The sequence below is a fragment of the Hermetia illucens genome, chromosome 5 (assembly GCF_905115235.1).
Source record: "Hermetia illucens chromosome 5, iHerIll2.2.curated.20191125, whole genome shotgun sequence".
Classification (NCBI taxonomy): domain Eukaryota; kingdom Metazoa; phylum Arthropoda; class Insecta; order Diptera; family Stratiomyidae; genus Hermetia; species Hermetia illucens.
The window spans coordinates 99,364,236-99,380,755 of record NC_051853.1 but is presented as its reverse complement, the minus strand read 5'-3'; the positions used below and the strand labels follow the sequence as shown (position 1 = coordinate 99,380,755).

Genomic DNA, 16,520 nt, shown 5'->3' with positions numbered 1-16,520 from the left:
GCTGCAAGCAAAACTATCAAGTACTGTTACACATATCGGTGAACCGGACATATTCCTCTGATCACCCCATGCTTGTAGGCAAGGTTTTGATGAATCACCTTACATACAGCATTATACCTGGTAATGTATTGCACCGGTGCCATAGCAGTGCAGCCAGAAATGAGATGGTCCAACGTCTCTTACGTCGAACCACACATTCTGCACTAGTCGTTCTCCCTTCGTCTCAGCAAAGAGGTCCTCAGCACACAGCCACTTGTAGGACAAATGCAAATCGACAAATGGCTGCCAAGTTAAACGTGCATTGCCTTCCACTTCATTCATCGATTCCCTCTTGGTCCGACTTCACCCCACTCAGAGAATTGAACGATCGATCCTTCCAGTTAAGTGGAGTCAGTCCATAGTCTACCTTACAAGCAGCCGCATGTAGGGGTCTCGCCTGCTCTTTGCTGTAAAAATAAGCGGGCAGCAAGTCGACTTAGCTATGATGTTGTGCGGCCACGTCAACCTCGCCCCTATCTCCGATGTCACGAGGCAGGTTCATTCGCTTCACAGCAGAGTTTGGATAATGCATTTGGAATTTGGATATAGTTGTGTTGTACGTTTTGCAGATCGCGTTTCCTCCGATACAATGTTCCGAATAGATAAGCCAATGAAGGGATAGCGAATGCATTCAATCCGGTTATTCATTATTCGCAAGAATTTGGACAGCAGAGCATCTTTCAGATCACCAACTCGAACATAGGTTCCTTCCAGAATTCCTAGGCATTTGTAGAAGTCTATCTCGGACATACCTTGAACGTGGAGATAATCATTTCTATGTCCGGCTGCGGATGGTTTGGACTCGACATTTGTCTAACCTAAATTCCTTCCGAATATCACGACTGAACATGTCTCCTATTCGCAACAGACTTCTAAGGTGGTCGTCAGTATCAGTGCACAACTTGATGTCATCTAAGTACATCAAGTGTGTCAATTCGCGCTTAGCAAATAGGCCATATTTTATTATAAAACCATGCCCTCCAGCATCATTCAGTAGCCATGAAAGGGAACTCAACAAATCCCCCTGGTAGATACCCCTCCGTGCATGGATGGGCTCTGAAGTATTAGCACTCTCAAATGTACGCACTGATAAGGCGGTATTTCACCTTTCCATGACTGTCCCCAAAAACTTTAACTAACTATTAGTTTCGGATCAATGCGATACAGACGTGGGGAATCGATTAGACAGGTATGCGGGACGCTATCGAAAACCGGGGCATAATCGAAATAATAACTAAAGAAGTTTCTTTGGCTTCTAGTTGCTTCTCCTCCAACTACCGAGTCGATAATAAGTTGCTCTTTGCAACCCCTTAACCTAACTTGGCAGCCCTACTGCTCCCCGGCCAGAACGTTCCTGGTCTTGAGGTAAGCGTTGACCCTTCTATTAAGAATGGACGTTATAAATTTATAGAGGATTGGTAAGCAAGTAATCGGTCTTGTGTCTGCGGGGTGCCGCACCGTGCCCTTCTAAGGGATAAAGTGGGTAATCCTCGCAGTGAGGAATGGTAGAAATTCCTCCGGCCGACTCATAACCTGATCTATGCTGTATTGCGACCGACTGTGTATACTGGAAAATTTTTAATACCAGAAATTCTGCACCCGATCCAGACCTTGTAGGTTATTCACTGAGGAAGCAAATCCGTCTAATGAGCAGAAGGAGAAACTGGAGGTTCGGTACGGATAACCGGCGGGATTCGTCTGACTTGGTGACTTGGTTGGGCTCCCGTAATATACAGCACGGCGTCGAAACCGCTAGTTGTGGGGTGGTGCGGCGTCTAGGCACCACGACGACCAGAAGCATTGCTCCGCCTATTGCAGCTGTTTCGCCACAATGTGTGTTCTTCGAGCTGTTTATGGCTCGTCGAACTTTCTTTTCGTTAACATCCGCAAATTCATACTAGACGTTGTGCCATGGCGGGTGCCTTCGGCGGTGACCCACACAGCATCTGGGCGGGTAACTCCCAAAGTCCATACCAATATTCTTTCCTTTCTGTCACCGAAAACTTTACTGTCTGGAAGCTCTGTTTGGATTCGTTGAGTGATCTGAGGAAGCTCCGCTGGTTCCTCGCGTATGTTGCATTCTGGACACGTCTGGAATGATTTCTGCCATACCGTCGTAACTGACTGTATACGATAGAAAGTTTCTGCTCTAATGTCTCCAAAATTTCAACTACGGGTGTTTCACTGGCGAAGGCGCAGTTTCTGTAAACACTCTGCACTTTGTTTTTTCACCCGTCTGCTTGCATTGCCAGTACTGATCTAGCAATGTCCTGCCTTAGTGAGTCAGGTCGACGCTCTAGACGAATTTTTCATGGTATATCCCTTCGGTCACTCAAACCAATAACACGAAAGCAAATCTTCTAACCGTGCAATCTGACAGCCGAAACTGGACCACAATACATAAGTGATTGTAGTTGTAGCAGCGATATATCAGAACACAGTCGAGATGCAATCTCACCATTGATTTGAGGTAGAAATTTCGGAGTTGCTGGAGATACATAGAACCTGGGAATATCTGGTATATGCAAAGGATCCTTTCCGAAAATTCTATATACGCTCTTTGGAATTCATACCGAACCTCATGCTTTTATTGATGCCACCGCCTCTGCCTTCTCTGGGTCACCAGATTCCGCGGTGGCTTCAATTCCCACACAGTCCCTGATGATGGTGGAGATTGTGTCGCTGCCAGTTATAGAGCACAGAATTCCTCCAACTTGAATTGATGTTTCAAGGCAGTACAGAAGACTCTTCTCTGGTGAGATCCTTACACTGTATGCAGATCTCATGTTTTTGGGAACGTACAGCGACATTCTCCCCACATGAGGTTATAACTTGGTTATGAAAGCCATCCCTTGCTCTTCTTCATTTTATTTACAATCTTAGCACATCCACCATTTTTATATTTCCCGGGTTTTCGCTAGCCAACTTTTCCACTTTGGGCATAGGTTTTCCCCTTCTGAACTTTTAGTTCTGTTTTGTTGGACTGGTCAAAATGCCTTTTTCCCTTTTAAGCGGCTGTTGAACTACTTTTCCTCCGAACTTCATGAAAGGCACTTGTTCCGAATCGGGGATCTATTCTCAATGAGTTTTGGCCAGATTACTCGTTCTAGAGGCTTCATCGCCTTTATTGTTCCCACGAGTTTGCTCTTATCATTTTTGGCATCGGGGGAGATCTTGATGAGCTTCTCTTGAATGGGTCCATTTCCTGATTTTAGAATGCTTCTTGAGTTGATGCAGTGGGTGTCGGAATCGCCTTCTTGGACCGGCCATCCCCTTCGAGACCATCATTCCTTACCTTTATTGTTGGTGTTGTGCACTTCCTCCTCCAAATCTAAAACATCAGTAGCATTAGATGCCACGGTGGCAAAGTTGTCCACCACCGAGGCACTGCGTTCGAGGGATATTGACGGCCAGGAGCCCACTTGCTCACTACCAAATGCCGCCGGTACTGAGGTTCCGAGTCCCTACATCGTTACTTCCTCACTTCTTCCATGTTGGTTTTACTTTCAGAGTATCCGCAAACACGTGCCCATGCACAGGCAGAAAACAAAAGTACACGAACACACATTTACATATTAATGTGTAGTCTCTATTCGCCACCTGAGACCAAGCCTGATGGGAGATTGGGCAGTTCCGCACAGGCAGCCTGTCTGCTTGTCACCCCTATTATCTCAGAAAACGGTTTCTCCTGTTGACATGAAATTTAGTAGACGGGAACTGCGACTCCTTTTGCATGCAATTAACATATTTACATATTGAGTCCCCCCCCCCCCCTCTCCTTGCACATCGAGTTCCCATACAGGCAAAAGGGGAATGTAGAAACTTTTTTTCACCGAATATAGTAATATATCAAATGGAAGGTCTCAATGAGTTCTTTCCAATTCAGTTTCTTCATTTGATTCAAGGACCCAAAAACTATCCAACACAAAAATTTGAAAAAAAATCACGAGGCTACCACTACCTAGGCTTCAAAATACCCTCCACGTTTATACCTTTTTAGTATTAACAAGAGTGCAGAAATTGAAGGTATACTCTAGACCTTGACACGAAGTTTGGTGAAAATCGCACTATTACTAACAAAATTTTAATAGGACGAAGTTGACACTGATTTGAAAATTTATTGCATTCTAGAATTTTGAATGTCATCTCACTAAAGTGAATAGTCTAAAAAACTAAATACATAAACATTATGAACTAGATACAAATGGGGAAAGTATCCACTCAAACATTCTTATATAAGAACTACACAAAACCATCCATACATGAAGCGTTCATTCCGGTTTTCCAACTCGTTTGAACTTTCTGCCACAACAGTTATCAACGGGCAACTTAGATATTCATTTCGAGATTTTCCATATTTCTTGTTTAATACTCACCGTTGAAGCGTAAAAGCTTCTAATTCCCGCTAAAATTTTATAGTTTAGCATCACTTCTTAGTGTGTTTGATAGCGACATCAAACATATTTCGAACGAATAATAATATAGCGGAGCATGGGGAGATGAGCGCTTTCCGGAGTTCCACTTTCTTATCGTGCTTAACACCAAAATGGTCAACCAGTCGCTAGAATTCTCGCACAATTTGCAGAAAAGGTGGTTTCCATAATTTTGCTTTTCTACTTAGCTTAAAACTCGAATATCCAACCTTTGTCGATGGCGAATGGAATGAAAATTTTCAAATGGGAGAAACTAACATTTACTAGCACCTTGTGTTTCTGATGTTTGTTGGATAATCAGGTTAATCTATCTAATTTATTCATGCACACCTAAAAAATCCTCCACTAGTCTAGTACACCTAGTTCCTCAGCGCGTTTCAACATATATTTCATCACTTCCTCGAAGCGTTTAGTCCTACATGCTGCGAGCCGCTTTTTCTCAGCCGTTTCCTTGTTGGCAAAGGTGTCAAAGGTACAATCGTCCGAGTCTATTTGATTCATACATACTATAGGAAGCACACTAACAGCAGACACAAATCCATAAAATTCTTTCCTTCGAATTTCCATTTTAATTGTTTCCAAAGATGGTATTTCCTCGTATTCCAGGCTCTCCAATGTTGTCTTTAGAGAATTGTAATAGTAGTTTTGGATAAGAACATCTCGTCGCGATTTCAATACCTCAAATTGTACGCTTGTATTAAGGAAGTAATTAAGATCGATGCCTGGACTTATAAGGAAACTAGCCTGAAAGTCCAACTGAAAACAAAAAGTAGAGTGGCTAGGAATTCATCTTGGCTTGACTTGACTTCTGATTCATTATAAGGTACTTACGAAACGAATATCGACCGGTAAAGAAGGATTTCCTGGACAATACTTAAACATAAAATTGTTAACCCATAGATCATTATGATTCAAGACTTTTAATTCGTCGTGAGCCGGAAACATCAAAGCTAAGATCCTTTCTTTAATGGTAAAGTATATTCTCTTCATTTGGTCTGCATACTTGCCGTAACCTGGCCAAGTCTCCACAACGGAGATTTCAGTTTTCAGACTATCCACGAAAAATGCCTCTACTACGGGATCATCTACACTTTCAGGTGTGAAAAATCCATATTTGTATTTAGTTTGTCCAAGGAGTTTTGGGTGCTAAAAGTAAATAGAAATCTAGAAATAGCCAAAATATAATCACTCCATACCTTATCCAGCAAGTAGAGAGACGCTGCATGGAATTTCGCTAGTTTCTCCAAAACAATTTTGCACTCACTTTCGCTCAAACCTTTCTGTGTATTGGCTAAGGTGAAACCATCTGCTCTTAAATCCTCAAAAACGAGAGTGCTAACTGGTTCATCCGTCGCGTAATAGCATCTAGAAAAAGATAATGAATTTTGGTTATTTACCTCTTTTGAAAATATTTTATTTCCACTACTTCGGAGCGATTTTTATTCCATTCAAAATTGACTCCATTTTGGGGATAACAGTCATGTATAGACTTGTTTCCTTTCTATGGATATCTAGATGGTACTGAAACTCTCGATCTTCGGTTTTCGGAATGGTTTTGATGATCAATGACACTTTCTTTAGAGTATCCCCGTTCGGCTTATAAATTATGGTAGCTCGGTAAATGTTGCTCATGTAGTTCTCCCCAAGTTCACTTCCTTTCTTCAAATTGAGGCTGACGATTTCAATATGTTTTACCTTCGTTTCATGTTCGAGCGCAGTTTTGAAAAATTGTTTGTCTAGGTAGCTTGGAATGATGAGGATATTTTCGTCAAAAGACATCTCGTGAAAGTGATTCACTAAAAGATAAATGGATAAATGATTAGATAAGCTGAATTCCGACTGTCATTCTGGCTGTGAAATATTTCAAGTAAAATTAAGTTTGTAGCGTTCTTACTGCATAACTACAACAAGTCGGAAACCTGAAGCAAGATGTAGTAACCGTGGCTTCGCGACGGGAGCGGAATCTCATTCACCTCTTTCTGAATTAATTTTCTCAAATAATGCATTTCATAATGTGCAATTACCCTAATGTTTCCCGCAGATTGCAATTATTGAATGCATTTGGTCAAATTGATGCTGACAGAGCGGAATGATTTGTCGCATTCGTAGGTGCACGCGCATGCTGCTGCAACATGAATTCGCGGAGTTCAACAGAGTTCAAGGCGAGCGTAGCGGCATGGGGACTGGTTCGTGGGTGAACAGCTGTGCAACGGCCGGTGAGATGGCGGAGAAAGTTTCTGATTGGCACCGCGAACAGCCGTGAAGTGATGCTGTGGAAAATAATTTTGAAAAGTTTCCTTTGAGAACAAGTGCTAGGCATCGCGAGAGGAAAAGGGGTTCTTTTTGAAACGCTTCCAAAAGTTCTATTAGGTGAAGTGTTGTGAATTCCTGAATCTTCTACGCCCTTTGATTCAAGCAACCAAAGTTTGCAGAATTCTTGTCGTGTTGTGTGTTTGGCAAAAGCGATAGAAATGTAGCAGAGAAGTTTCTAAAGAAGGAAAATTGCTCAAATTAAGGTTCTAGTAATCTCTTAGGGGATTTAATTATGCAAATGAGTTTACACTAATTAAAATGGACTGCGTTTGAGAACTTCTTAAAACGGTCTAAAACTGCTGTAATTAACAGTGATTAACAAAAAAATGTGCGATTGGAAAACAAGAGACCCATGGTTTCAATCACGAAATAAAATTTTATTGACACAAAAGTTTTGTCGGTGAATTCAACGGGTTTTATACTTTACCAATGGTTAATTTAATTTCGTAATCGAGGATTGTGTGTTCAAGGAGATCTTTTTTTTTCATCTTAAAAGAAAGTCTGTGGAAAAGGACGCGCTATGGTGGGTTAAATTTCTGCGTTATAAAATTTGAGAAAACGGTTAATAATTTTTGAATTTTTGAATATTGTGGCAACGTTTTGTTGACGCACTTTACGTGTCGAGTTCCTGCCAAGGGACGAGTTTTCTGTTTATCTCATTTATTTTGGCTGCAGAAAATCATAAACAATGCTCATTTGAAATGTTTATTTCCATTTCGTTGCAATATCATTGGAGTAGTAGGATCAGATGCTATGGCTGTTCGAGGAAAAACTTCGGTACCATCTAAAGCGTTTCGAAAATTAATTAAGAAATTAATTACATTGATTACTTAAATATTCGCAGAGTCAAAAGAGTCAAGGACTGCTACACGTCACGCCGAGTTCGGAGTGAAACAGCGTGTGAGTTCTATTTTGGATTTCGATTTCTTTTCTTATTTTTGATTTGATCTCTTTTCTTTTTGTAAAGTCAAACAAAACCTTATTAAAATCGATTCACTGTCTGTCACATGCATTTTTCTCCAAAACGGCTAAACTCATCAGAACGAAATTTGGTGGGCAAGTGGGAACTACGAAATACCACGCATACACCGAGTGGCATAAATTTAGGTGGAGTTTAAAGGGGGGCTCCGCATCCATCCAAAGGGGGGATTCAAAAAAATTTTTCACCGGATTAATCGTGTAGGGTAAGGTCTCGATTAATACTTTCCGCAACTGATATTAGCTTAGTCGTGAAGTGAAAAGTGCGCGAGTGAGGAATCAAAATGTACGGACTTAAAGGGAGACAGGACTCATTTTCGGAAACTACCCATCCTTAGATGAAATCTAGGTCTCAAAATATATCCCATTCCGATATCTACTCAAATAAACTTACTGATAGTATATTACTAACTTTCAGAAATTTACTGAAAAACCGTCCTTAAATTCATTCTAGGACTGTACCAGCATACAGGATAATATTTTATATACACTTGCCAAATTTCATGGAAATCTGGCCATTAACGCCAAAGTTATAGCAGTTCAAACTAAGCGATTTCGAATCTACTTCTCCCCAGCCCTTTTTAAGGTTTTGTGTAAAACAGTTATGTGAAATCTAATCCTCGAGAAATGTCCAATTCCGGTATCTGCTCAAAGAAATTTACTAACAGTATATTGCCAACTTTTAGGAATTGACTGAAAGACTCCGCTTATGTTCATCCTAGGTATACTAAATTTTGCACTGACATAAAGGACAGCCTCCTGCATACCAATTTCATGAAAATCCGCCTATTAGTGTCAAAGTTATAACAGTTCAAACTTATCAATTTCGTGCGAATTAACAGCATCCTAAGCCATACAAATTGACATTCGAGTCAAATATTAAAATTCCATTTTTAAGGGTTTGTTTATAAAACAAGAGAGATTGGCTCCCCACACATGTGAAAGCAGCCTGCAAAATTTTTTTCGCAGCTATATGGGGTATCAGACTAAATGGCTCAATTAGTACTTTTCGAAACTGGTTCCATATTTGGTTGGGTGAAACTTAGGGGAGTGAGGGCTCAAAATATGACCCCCAAAAAGTGTAACAGCCCTCGTTCTCAGTACCTATCCAACAGTACGCTGTTGGGCTACGAACTAAAAGCCTCCCTGTCATCAGAGAACTAGCGTGAAACCGGCTCTCCTGGCTTTGGGAGCCATCAAGTCTGGGAATCCCTTTCACTAACGGGAGGGGAGGGGAGGGGAGGAAGGTAGTTGTTAGTTAAGGGAAACGCTTACCATCCGATCCCTCCGCCGGTCGAGTTCAATCTTCTTCGTAATAAGAACAGCCCGCACATAATGCGCAACACGATTCCAGCTGCCAGTGCTCTGCAGCATCTCTCTGACAATGTTGCCGTCTTCATCACCGCCAGACGCCGTTCGTTGTTGTTTATAGTCGGCTAACACTCGGAACCATAGAGGGTGACAGGACGGGCGATTACAAAGAACGCCAGTCGTGGACCGCACCTTCATCCAGGTTGCGCTAATGCTTGAAGCAATTTTATAACGCAATTCACGATTGGCTAATAGCATTGACCCGAGATATCTAAACTGCTCAGTTCTGGGCAGGTCACTGCCATTGACAGTGATTTTGCATGTTTCATGGGGATCGGTCGTCAAAAATTTAGTTTTATTGAGATGAAATACTTGTGAGTTGGGGCTTAAGAATATACTCAAAGCCTTCCCTGCTCATAAAAGGCGATTAAAAGAGATAGAAATTTGTCGGGTAGCAACCTACATTTGAAACTCTAGTGCTACTGAAACGTCAGCAACACCTCTGACCTTCCGCAACGATCTTCGACTATCGAAAACCGACTACTTTGGTTTCTGGAATGTGCGCACACTCCTTGACAATGGTAGCGAGGGTCTTCAGAATGCTCGCTTTCTCCAACTTGAGCGGGTATTTCATCTAGATAAACTGGACATTTTGAGCCTAAGCGAAGCAAGATCGTGTGACTCTGGAGACTACTCTTCCCCCTCTTGCTGGACCAGTGACGATATGCTTTTATACTCTGGAAAGCCAAGTGGTAGCAGACGCGAATCCGGTGTCGGGATGCTTTTGACGACTACTGTCAAGTGCGTTTTCTTGTCATGGGAGCCAGTTTCTAACTGACTTCTTATTGTTAGATTTCGGTCCAGGTTAAAGAGCATCATAATTGTGCAGTGATAGGCACGAACGGACACTGCCGATGTAGCGGAGAAGATGCTTTCCATGAGCAATTAAACGCGTCATTGTGATCGCGATGAATTATCTGAATGCCAAGCTGGAATCTGCATGTTGCATCTTGCATGTCATGAGGAAACACGGTCTTGGCGACCGTAACGGGAATGTTGGGTGGTTCGTGGATTTCTGCAACTTCCGCCGGTTCGTCATTGGTGGCACAATGTTTACCCACAGGTCCTGCCATAAGACCAGTTGGGTTTCTACTAACGGACGCCCTGCGAGCAATCAGATCCACCATTTCGGGATCAGCAGTAGATTTAGGAGTTATCTTCTAAATGTGCTTAGCAAGAGAGGCGTTAATATCAGCTTCAAAAGAGATAACCATCTGATGGTCGGTTATGTTCGCTTGCATATTGCGTCCGCCACTTCTCGCACGGTCGGGGAGCTGCGACCAGTGGGAGAGATATCTTGCTGATCGAACGGCAGATCTACTGGGCAACACCCCTGAGAATATAGATAAGTTTTGGGCCGCAATCAAAAATACTCTTTTCTCAGGTGCTGCACAGATCATCGGTCACGTCCCGAGGGGGCGTTATAATATCTGTTTGACTGTGGAGTCGTGGATGCGGATCAGTGAACGGAAGGGGTTGAAGGCTCTACTGACTACTACGAATGATGGCGGGCGTGATGCGTTTGAACTATGATACCGAGAGAATTTGGAGAAGTTGAGCGTAGTGTACGCCGTGATAGAAAAGAATTAGATATTGCGCTGGTCAGGGAAGCGGCAGATGCCGCAGATCGCAATGATTTCAGAACTGTATACTGCATCACGAAGGAGCCTGCGTATGGTAGCAAATTTTTCGATGGTCTTGCGAAAGGGAAGACCTTTTCTAGAAAGTGGAAGAAGGGATGATCGTTAACATCCCAAAGAAGGGAACCTGTTTGGAGAGGTATCTGCATACTGCCTGCTATTGAAAAGATAATAACTGAAATAGTGCGGCTCGGGAACCTAATGCATTGCCCACATCAACATCCTAACCTTTATTGTGGAACAGTGTCCGGACTTCTTCAAAGCACCTGCTGCTCATCGATTTCGAAAAACCTTTCGATAGCGTGAACAGGGAATCTATCTGGAGTGCTTTACGCAGGAGGGGCAGGGTGAATTTAATGGTCGATGACATCTTCTCACAAAAACCTCGAATATGCTAGACTGTTTGCCTTCTGAGCAGGTCATGGGCCTTGGTCAAATAGGTCTGGATTTAGAAAGATAGGCAAGTAGAGTTGGACTGAAGATAAATATAAACAAAAGCAAGATTCTTAGTCTGACGGGTCATCGTACTTTCCCTATCTGCATTCATGGACAGAACATCGAAGGCGTCGATCAATTTGTACATCTAGGAAGCGTGGTTTCTGCCGACGTTTTCGCTGCCCTGTCTAAAATCTGAAAATTCAGTAATCTCATCCCTAAGATCAAGTTGATATTATTCTGTGCTAGTGTTCTTCCTGCATTGCAGTAGCACATGGAAAGTGAACTCCACTGTTACCCAAAGGCTCCAACCTTTCGTCAATACCTGTCTGCGTCGTATCGAGCTGACACTATCTCAAATGAAGAACTTGATAGCCGCACAGACTTGGCACTCATATACGATGTGACAGGAAGACGAAAGTGACAGTGGATAGGTCACACATTAAGGAGGGGCGACAATGGCACTGCCGGTTAAGCCATGCAGTGGAATCCACTCTAGCAAGATGGCCGACAAGTGGGTCGCCACAGGAGCACTTGAGGCAGAACAGTAGAGGAGGAGTGCGAGTGTCTCGGGAAGTCGTGGGGGAGCTGAAGCGCATTTTATCTAACCGCGTGCGATGGCGCGTAGGTGTGGTTGACGCGCTATACCCCACCAAAGAGTGATAGGAATCTGAAACCATGTTGCATGACTCGATCATTCCATTGTTGGAAAAGTCGCTTGAGATCATTTCTAACTTCACTCCAGCGGACGGGTTCTTCTGGTACTAGGTGTTGTCGGAGAGCATACCAGATGAGTTCACGTGGTACACAGTCAAACTCTTTCTCCAACTCCAGAAATACAATATAAAGAGGGCGGTGATTATCACAAGGTTAAGGGCAACTGCGTGGTGTGTATTACGTCAGTAATTCGGCAATTCTTGACAAACCCGGATCAATTATATGTTATTTGAACGATTTCGCGAATACGGTTATCAAGAATGCGTTCAAAAATCTTCATGGTATGGGACAGCAACCGGATCGGACGTTAATTTGAATAATCTGCTTTACTACTTCCCTTTTCCATATTGGAACTGTGGTACTTTCTTGCCAATCAGATGGTTTTCCACCTTCCTCAATACCCCAATAAAAAATTCACCTGAGTGTTGGGTTCCAGCTCTTTGCTCTGAAGAGCCCAGATACGATGGGGCCAAGTCCTGTGGCTTTCCCCCCAATTCATTCGTGTTATTGCTTCCTCAACTTCAGTTGCATTGACAGGTGGAATGGCTCCAAATGTCGAATGACTGTGGAAGTGGAGGATGAACAAATTCTTCAGTTGAAATCTGCTCCAAATATTCTCGCCATTTATTCTTCGCGGTTCGCCGATCGATTAACAAAGTACCGTTCTTGTCATTAACGCAACATCTTGTGTGCTCTCGTGTCGGCTTTTGACAAGTCGATACATATCACTCTCGCTATCTCGAGTGTCCAGTTTATCGTAAAGATTTTGGAATGGACCGCTCGGGTGATAGCGACCACTTTCTTTGCTACCCGCTTAGTATTCTTATAAATTTGGCAATTGGCCAGCGTTTTATCGTTGAGAAGCTTATGGGAGAGGTGTTTTCTTTTCATGAACCTTTATTTCAACATCGTCATTCCAAAGCCAAGTATCTTGGTTGATGAATCGCTTGGTGACCCTAACGGTTGCATAAGCCACATTGTGGATCGTGTCGTTAACTTGATTCCACGATTCTTCCACATTCGTAATGGTTGGTAATCGCGTAAGTGGGATCATTTCTCATTCCCTCTCACGAAATGGCCACTATTTAATGTGCGGCAGGCCACTGCGTTTCTCACGCTGTTTTATCGGTGGCTTGATTCACAAGACCGCAGTCAACGGTCGATGTTGAGGTGCTATGGTCTCATAGGGAACAGCTTTGCAAAAAAAGCTGCTAGATAGGGAAATCTCAGCCGTAGGTTTTTCGAAAAGTGGTTTTAGGGGAGGAAAATCTCTCAGAGATCGCGAACCCCTAAAAAAACATGCATATATATATAATTACTATTGAAAACATTATTGCTTCTCCTTATGTTTCTTTAAAGGTGTCCTGTCCGATACCGTAAATACACAGAACTCTTGTGAGTGAGCGCATTAATACAGCAGTGGAAGTCTTTTAATGGCGTTTTTGAAATTTGGTTTATACAAATCCATGCAAATTTCACAGTATATCAAAGATATAAGATTCCTTTCGAACGTAAGAGGCAAAACAACTGTCAAACGAAACTTTATCACAATATCAGGAAACTTACAAGTCTCAAACGCAGCAGTTCATTTGGCACTAACACTTAAAGATTTGTTTGTTATTCCTGTTTTCGAAACTTCACAGATGTTTATTTCTTCACAGCCCTACGGAATGTCCTTTTATATTTATGTTTGTGGTGTGCTAATCGTACTACAGCTTCCGAATATCTATTGCACTATTCGGGTTTGGAAACAATGTACTATAAATACAGATGAGCAACTTTATAAAGAATTAATTAAGACTGGCAAAGTCCACCCTACGAACTTGTGTCACAATTCATTTTGTCATCGGTTACATCACCCAGTATAGGAACACTTTCTCACTTTTTACGGTAAACTGGAGCAACTTTTCCATTTTACCTTTTTTTGTCAATTTTTTATTTTGTAAAAATATATTTGATTTGCTTTACATTTCATTTTCGCTAATTTGAAGGCGTAAATTTTATATTTTTCAGTCAAGTCATAAATATTTAATTAATTATTAATTAGTAAGATTATAAAAAACAGTAATTTCAAACCATAGCTTTAGAAAAACGAACTAGAGATTTGTTGCACATACTCCAACAAGCAACACCAATAGAGTGAAAAATTGTTCATTGTCGTCATATATTCCCCTGTATTCGTTGATTATGTTAAAGTGGTGAACGCGTGCGCGATCAAAACAAAATTGATACAATTGATTTGTTCTCTGATTTAGATACATTTCACTATTCCTCATCAATTAGATTTTCTACCCGTTTCTACAACGAATGAATGATTCACGGATTTAAATTACAACCGAATATGTATCTCTAAAAATATGTAAATCTGAAGGCAATGATATGCAATTTGATTGAGTATCATATGCATTTTATTTCGGCTTGTTGACATCAATTTTGTCAAGGTCTTTCAGGGACATTTTTTTGGACTATTACCAGGATATCGTAAATATTGTTATATCGAGGTTTTGGTAATCTATAGAATGAAACTCCTACTAAGAGAAGTATTTCATGATCGGAGGTCGTGGTGGCTTCGAAACTGAAAAGGCAATCAATTTGATGTTGGCTGATCTACTTTCTTATGAGGAACATTTTACATGCTACTCGAACAATAAATCCTGAAAATTTCAAATCGAAATTCGAAATAATTTATATATATTTTACAGCCTTTGAACTGCCCGTGCTTCTACTAGAGAGAGAGTGTTGACCTTCTCATAATCTCTCACATTCTAATTCGTTTTTAAACTGTTAACTGTTATATTCTCCTTTTTTTATACTTTAACTTATGTCCATTGTGAACGGGGTCAGCCCATCGTTATCGGTTGCGCCATTTTGTTCTATCAAAGAAATCAAATCTCCATCTAGCGTATTAAGCCATATTTTGGCTAGCCTTTGGGTAACTTACCATCGACTGGAAAGGGAATTACCTTAATCAAACCATCGAAGATACCTCTCTGAGAATTTTTCTACGATCAATGAGGAGGAATTTTTCCTCGAGTAATGAAGGCATGTTCAGCCACTAATCCAACGCAACATCTTCGTCTCCATTACCGCGAGACGGCATTCATTGTCTTTTACTGCTGGTCAACAACCAAAACCATAGAGGGCGACTGAGCGGAAGACATTACGGTAAATTTTAAATTTGAGACGTTCGTTGATACGTCGATCACAAAAAACACCGGTTGTGGAACGCCACTTCATCCAGGTTGCGCTAATGCGTGAAGCAGTTTCATAATGCAGTTCTCCATGGGCTGATTGCAGTGACCCGAGATATTTAAATCGCTCACTTCTGGACAGGTTACTGCTATTGACAGTGATAGTAGCTATTTCATGACGATTGGTCATTAAAAATTCAGCCTTATTTAGATTCAATATGAAACTGTGCTGCATGAGGCGATCATTCGATTTTTGGACAGATTGCATGATATCATTTCAATTAGTGTACAGGTATATATCGACCTTTACAAGGAAACTGATGGATTACTGTGTGGGATGGAATTGCTGAATGACTTTACTTAAAATCATCGACATTTAAAACGCGTTTCGAGATAACTCAAAAAGTGATGATGCTAAAATATTTCACACATCTTTTATACGCTAGTACCTTCTAGTTGAACGTCAAAAATGCCAAATATTACAAGAAAATATTTCTTCAAAGCGTAAATTTCTCAATTTTTGCCGAAAATTTCACTTTCTTGTTTAAAGTTTAACATTTCTGATAAAATGTTTTCAACGTTTTCTAGGTTCAACTATACATGTTTATAATATTTTGCGAATTTTTCGGATAAAAATTGAGGATCCTAGATCGCACACTGATTTGGCTTTCCAATTGTGACTTCCTTAAACAGAACTGAAATAATTTATTTAAATACATAAGATGGTATTATTTAAAATATTTGAAATAAAATATAAATGAAATCTAAAAGTAAGCTTAGCTATGGCAGTTTACAGGTGTGTTCCTCCCTTAATGCACTGCGGGCATTACTGATCATGCGATTCGCCAAAACCTCGATAGCTACAACTGCCTTTAATTATCGTAGCCTCTGCAAATTGGATCATTTCGGGGGCGGTGCCAGGAGTTGGAATATCAGCAGTAAAAATACTTTATAGCGTGGAGCTGGAAACGGATCCTTTCAGAACGGTGTTACTGACCAAAGATCGGAAATTTCATTTCCTATGCGAATAAAATGTGCCTATCTCCAAAAAACTTAAAACAGGTCTAATTACCCCGATCGAAACTTGTTTATCCAGATGGAGTTGAAGGCCTTTTCCTTTCTTTAGGAGCAACATTTTTATTAATAAATATGGACATCACAATTAAAAAGATGCTTAACCTAACAAGAACCTTAGTAGTTAATTTAATCCAAGGTTAGGACTATGAAATTTAATTTAATAATATGTTTTCCATTGCTATTTATTGTAGATATATAAGTAAATGCGAACCTGGTGCAAAGGTTAGAAAAACCTCCAACCGGTTTTTTTTTATATATTCTAATTAAGTCGAAAAACAGGAAGCTCGACCACTCAGGTATGAAAGGTTTTGTTAATTTTTAATGTA

At 41.1% G+C, this 16,520-nt stretch overlaps 1 protein-coding gene across 1 annotated transcript; it reads right to left on the bottom strand.

Moving 5' to 3' along the window:
* Positions 1 to 4,137: 4,137 nt before the first annotated feature.
* LOC119658456 lies at positions 4,138 to 13,909 on the bottom strand. The gene is made up of 5 exons (XM_038065862.1): positions 13,493 to 13,909; positions 5,899 to 6,268; positions 5,669 to 5,837; positions 5,304 to 5,618; positions 4,138 to 5,228 (listed from the first exon to the last, which is right to left on the bottom strand). Exons 2-5 carry the CDS (start codon positions 6,249 to 6,251, stop codon positions 4,818 to 4,820), a joined length of 1,248 nt encoding a protein of 415 aa, XP_037921790.1. The 5' UTR covers positions 6,252 to 6,268; positions 13,493 to 13,909; the 3' UTR covers positions 4,138 to 4,817.
* Between the last annotated feature and the right edge of the window lie 2,611 nt (positions 13,910 to 16,520).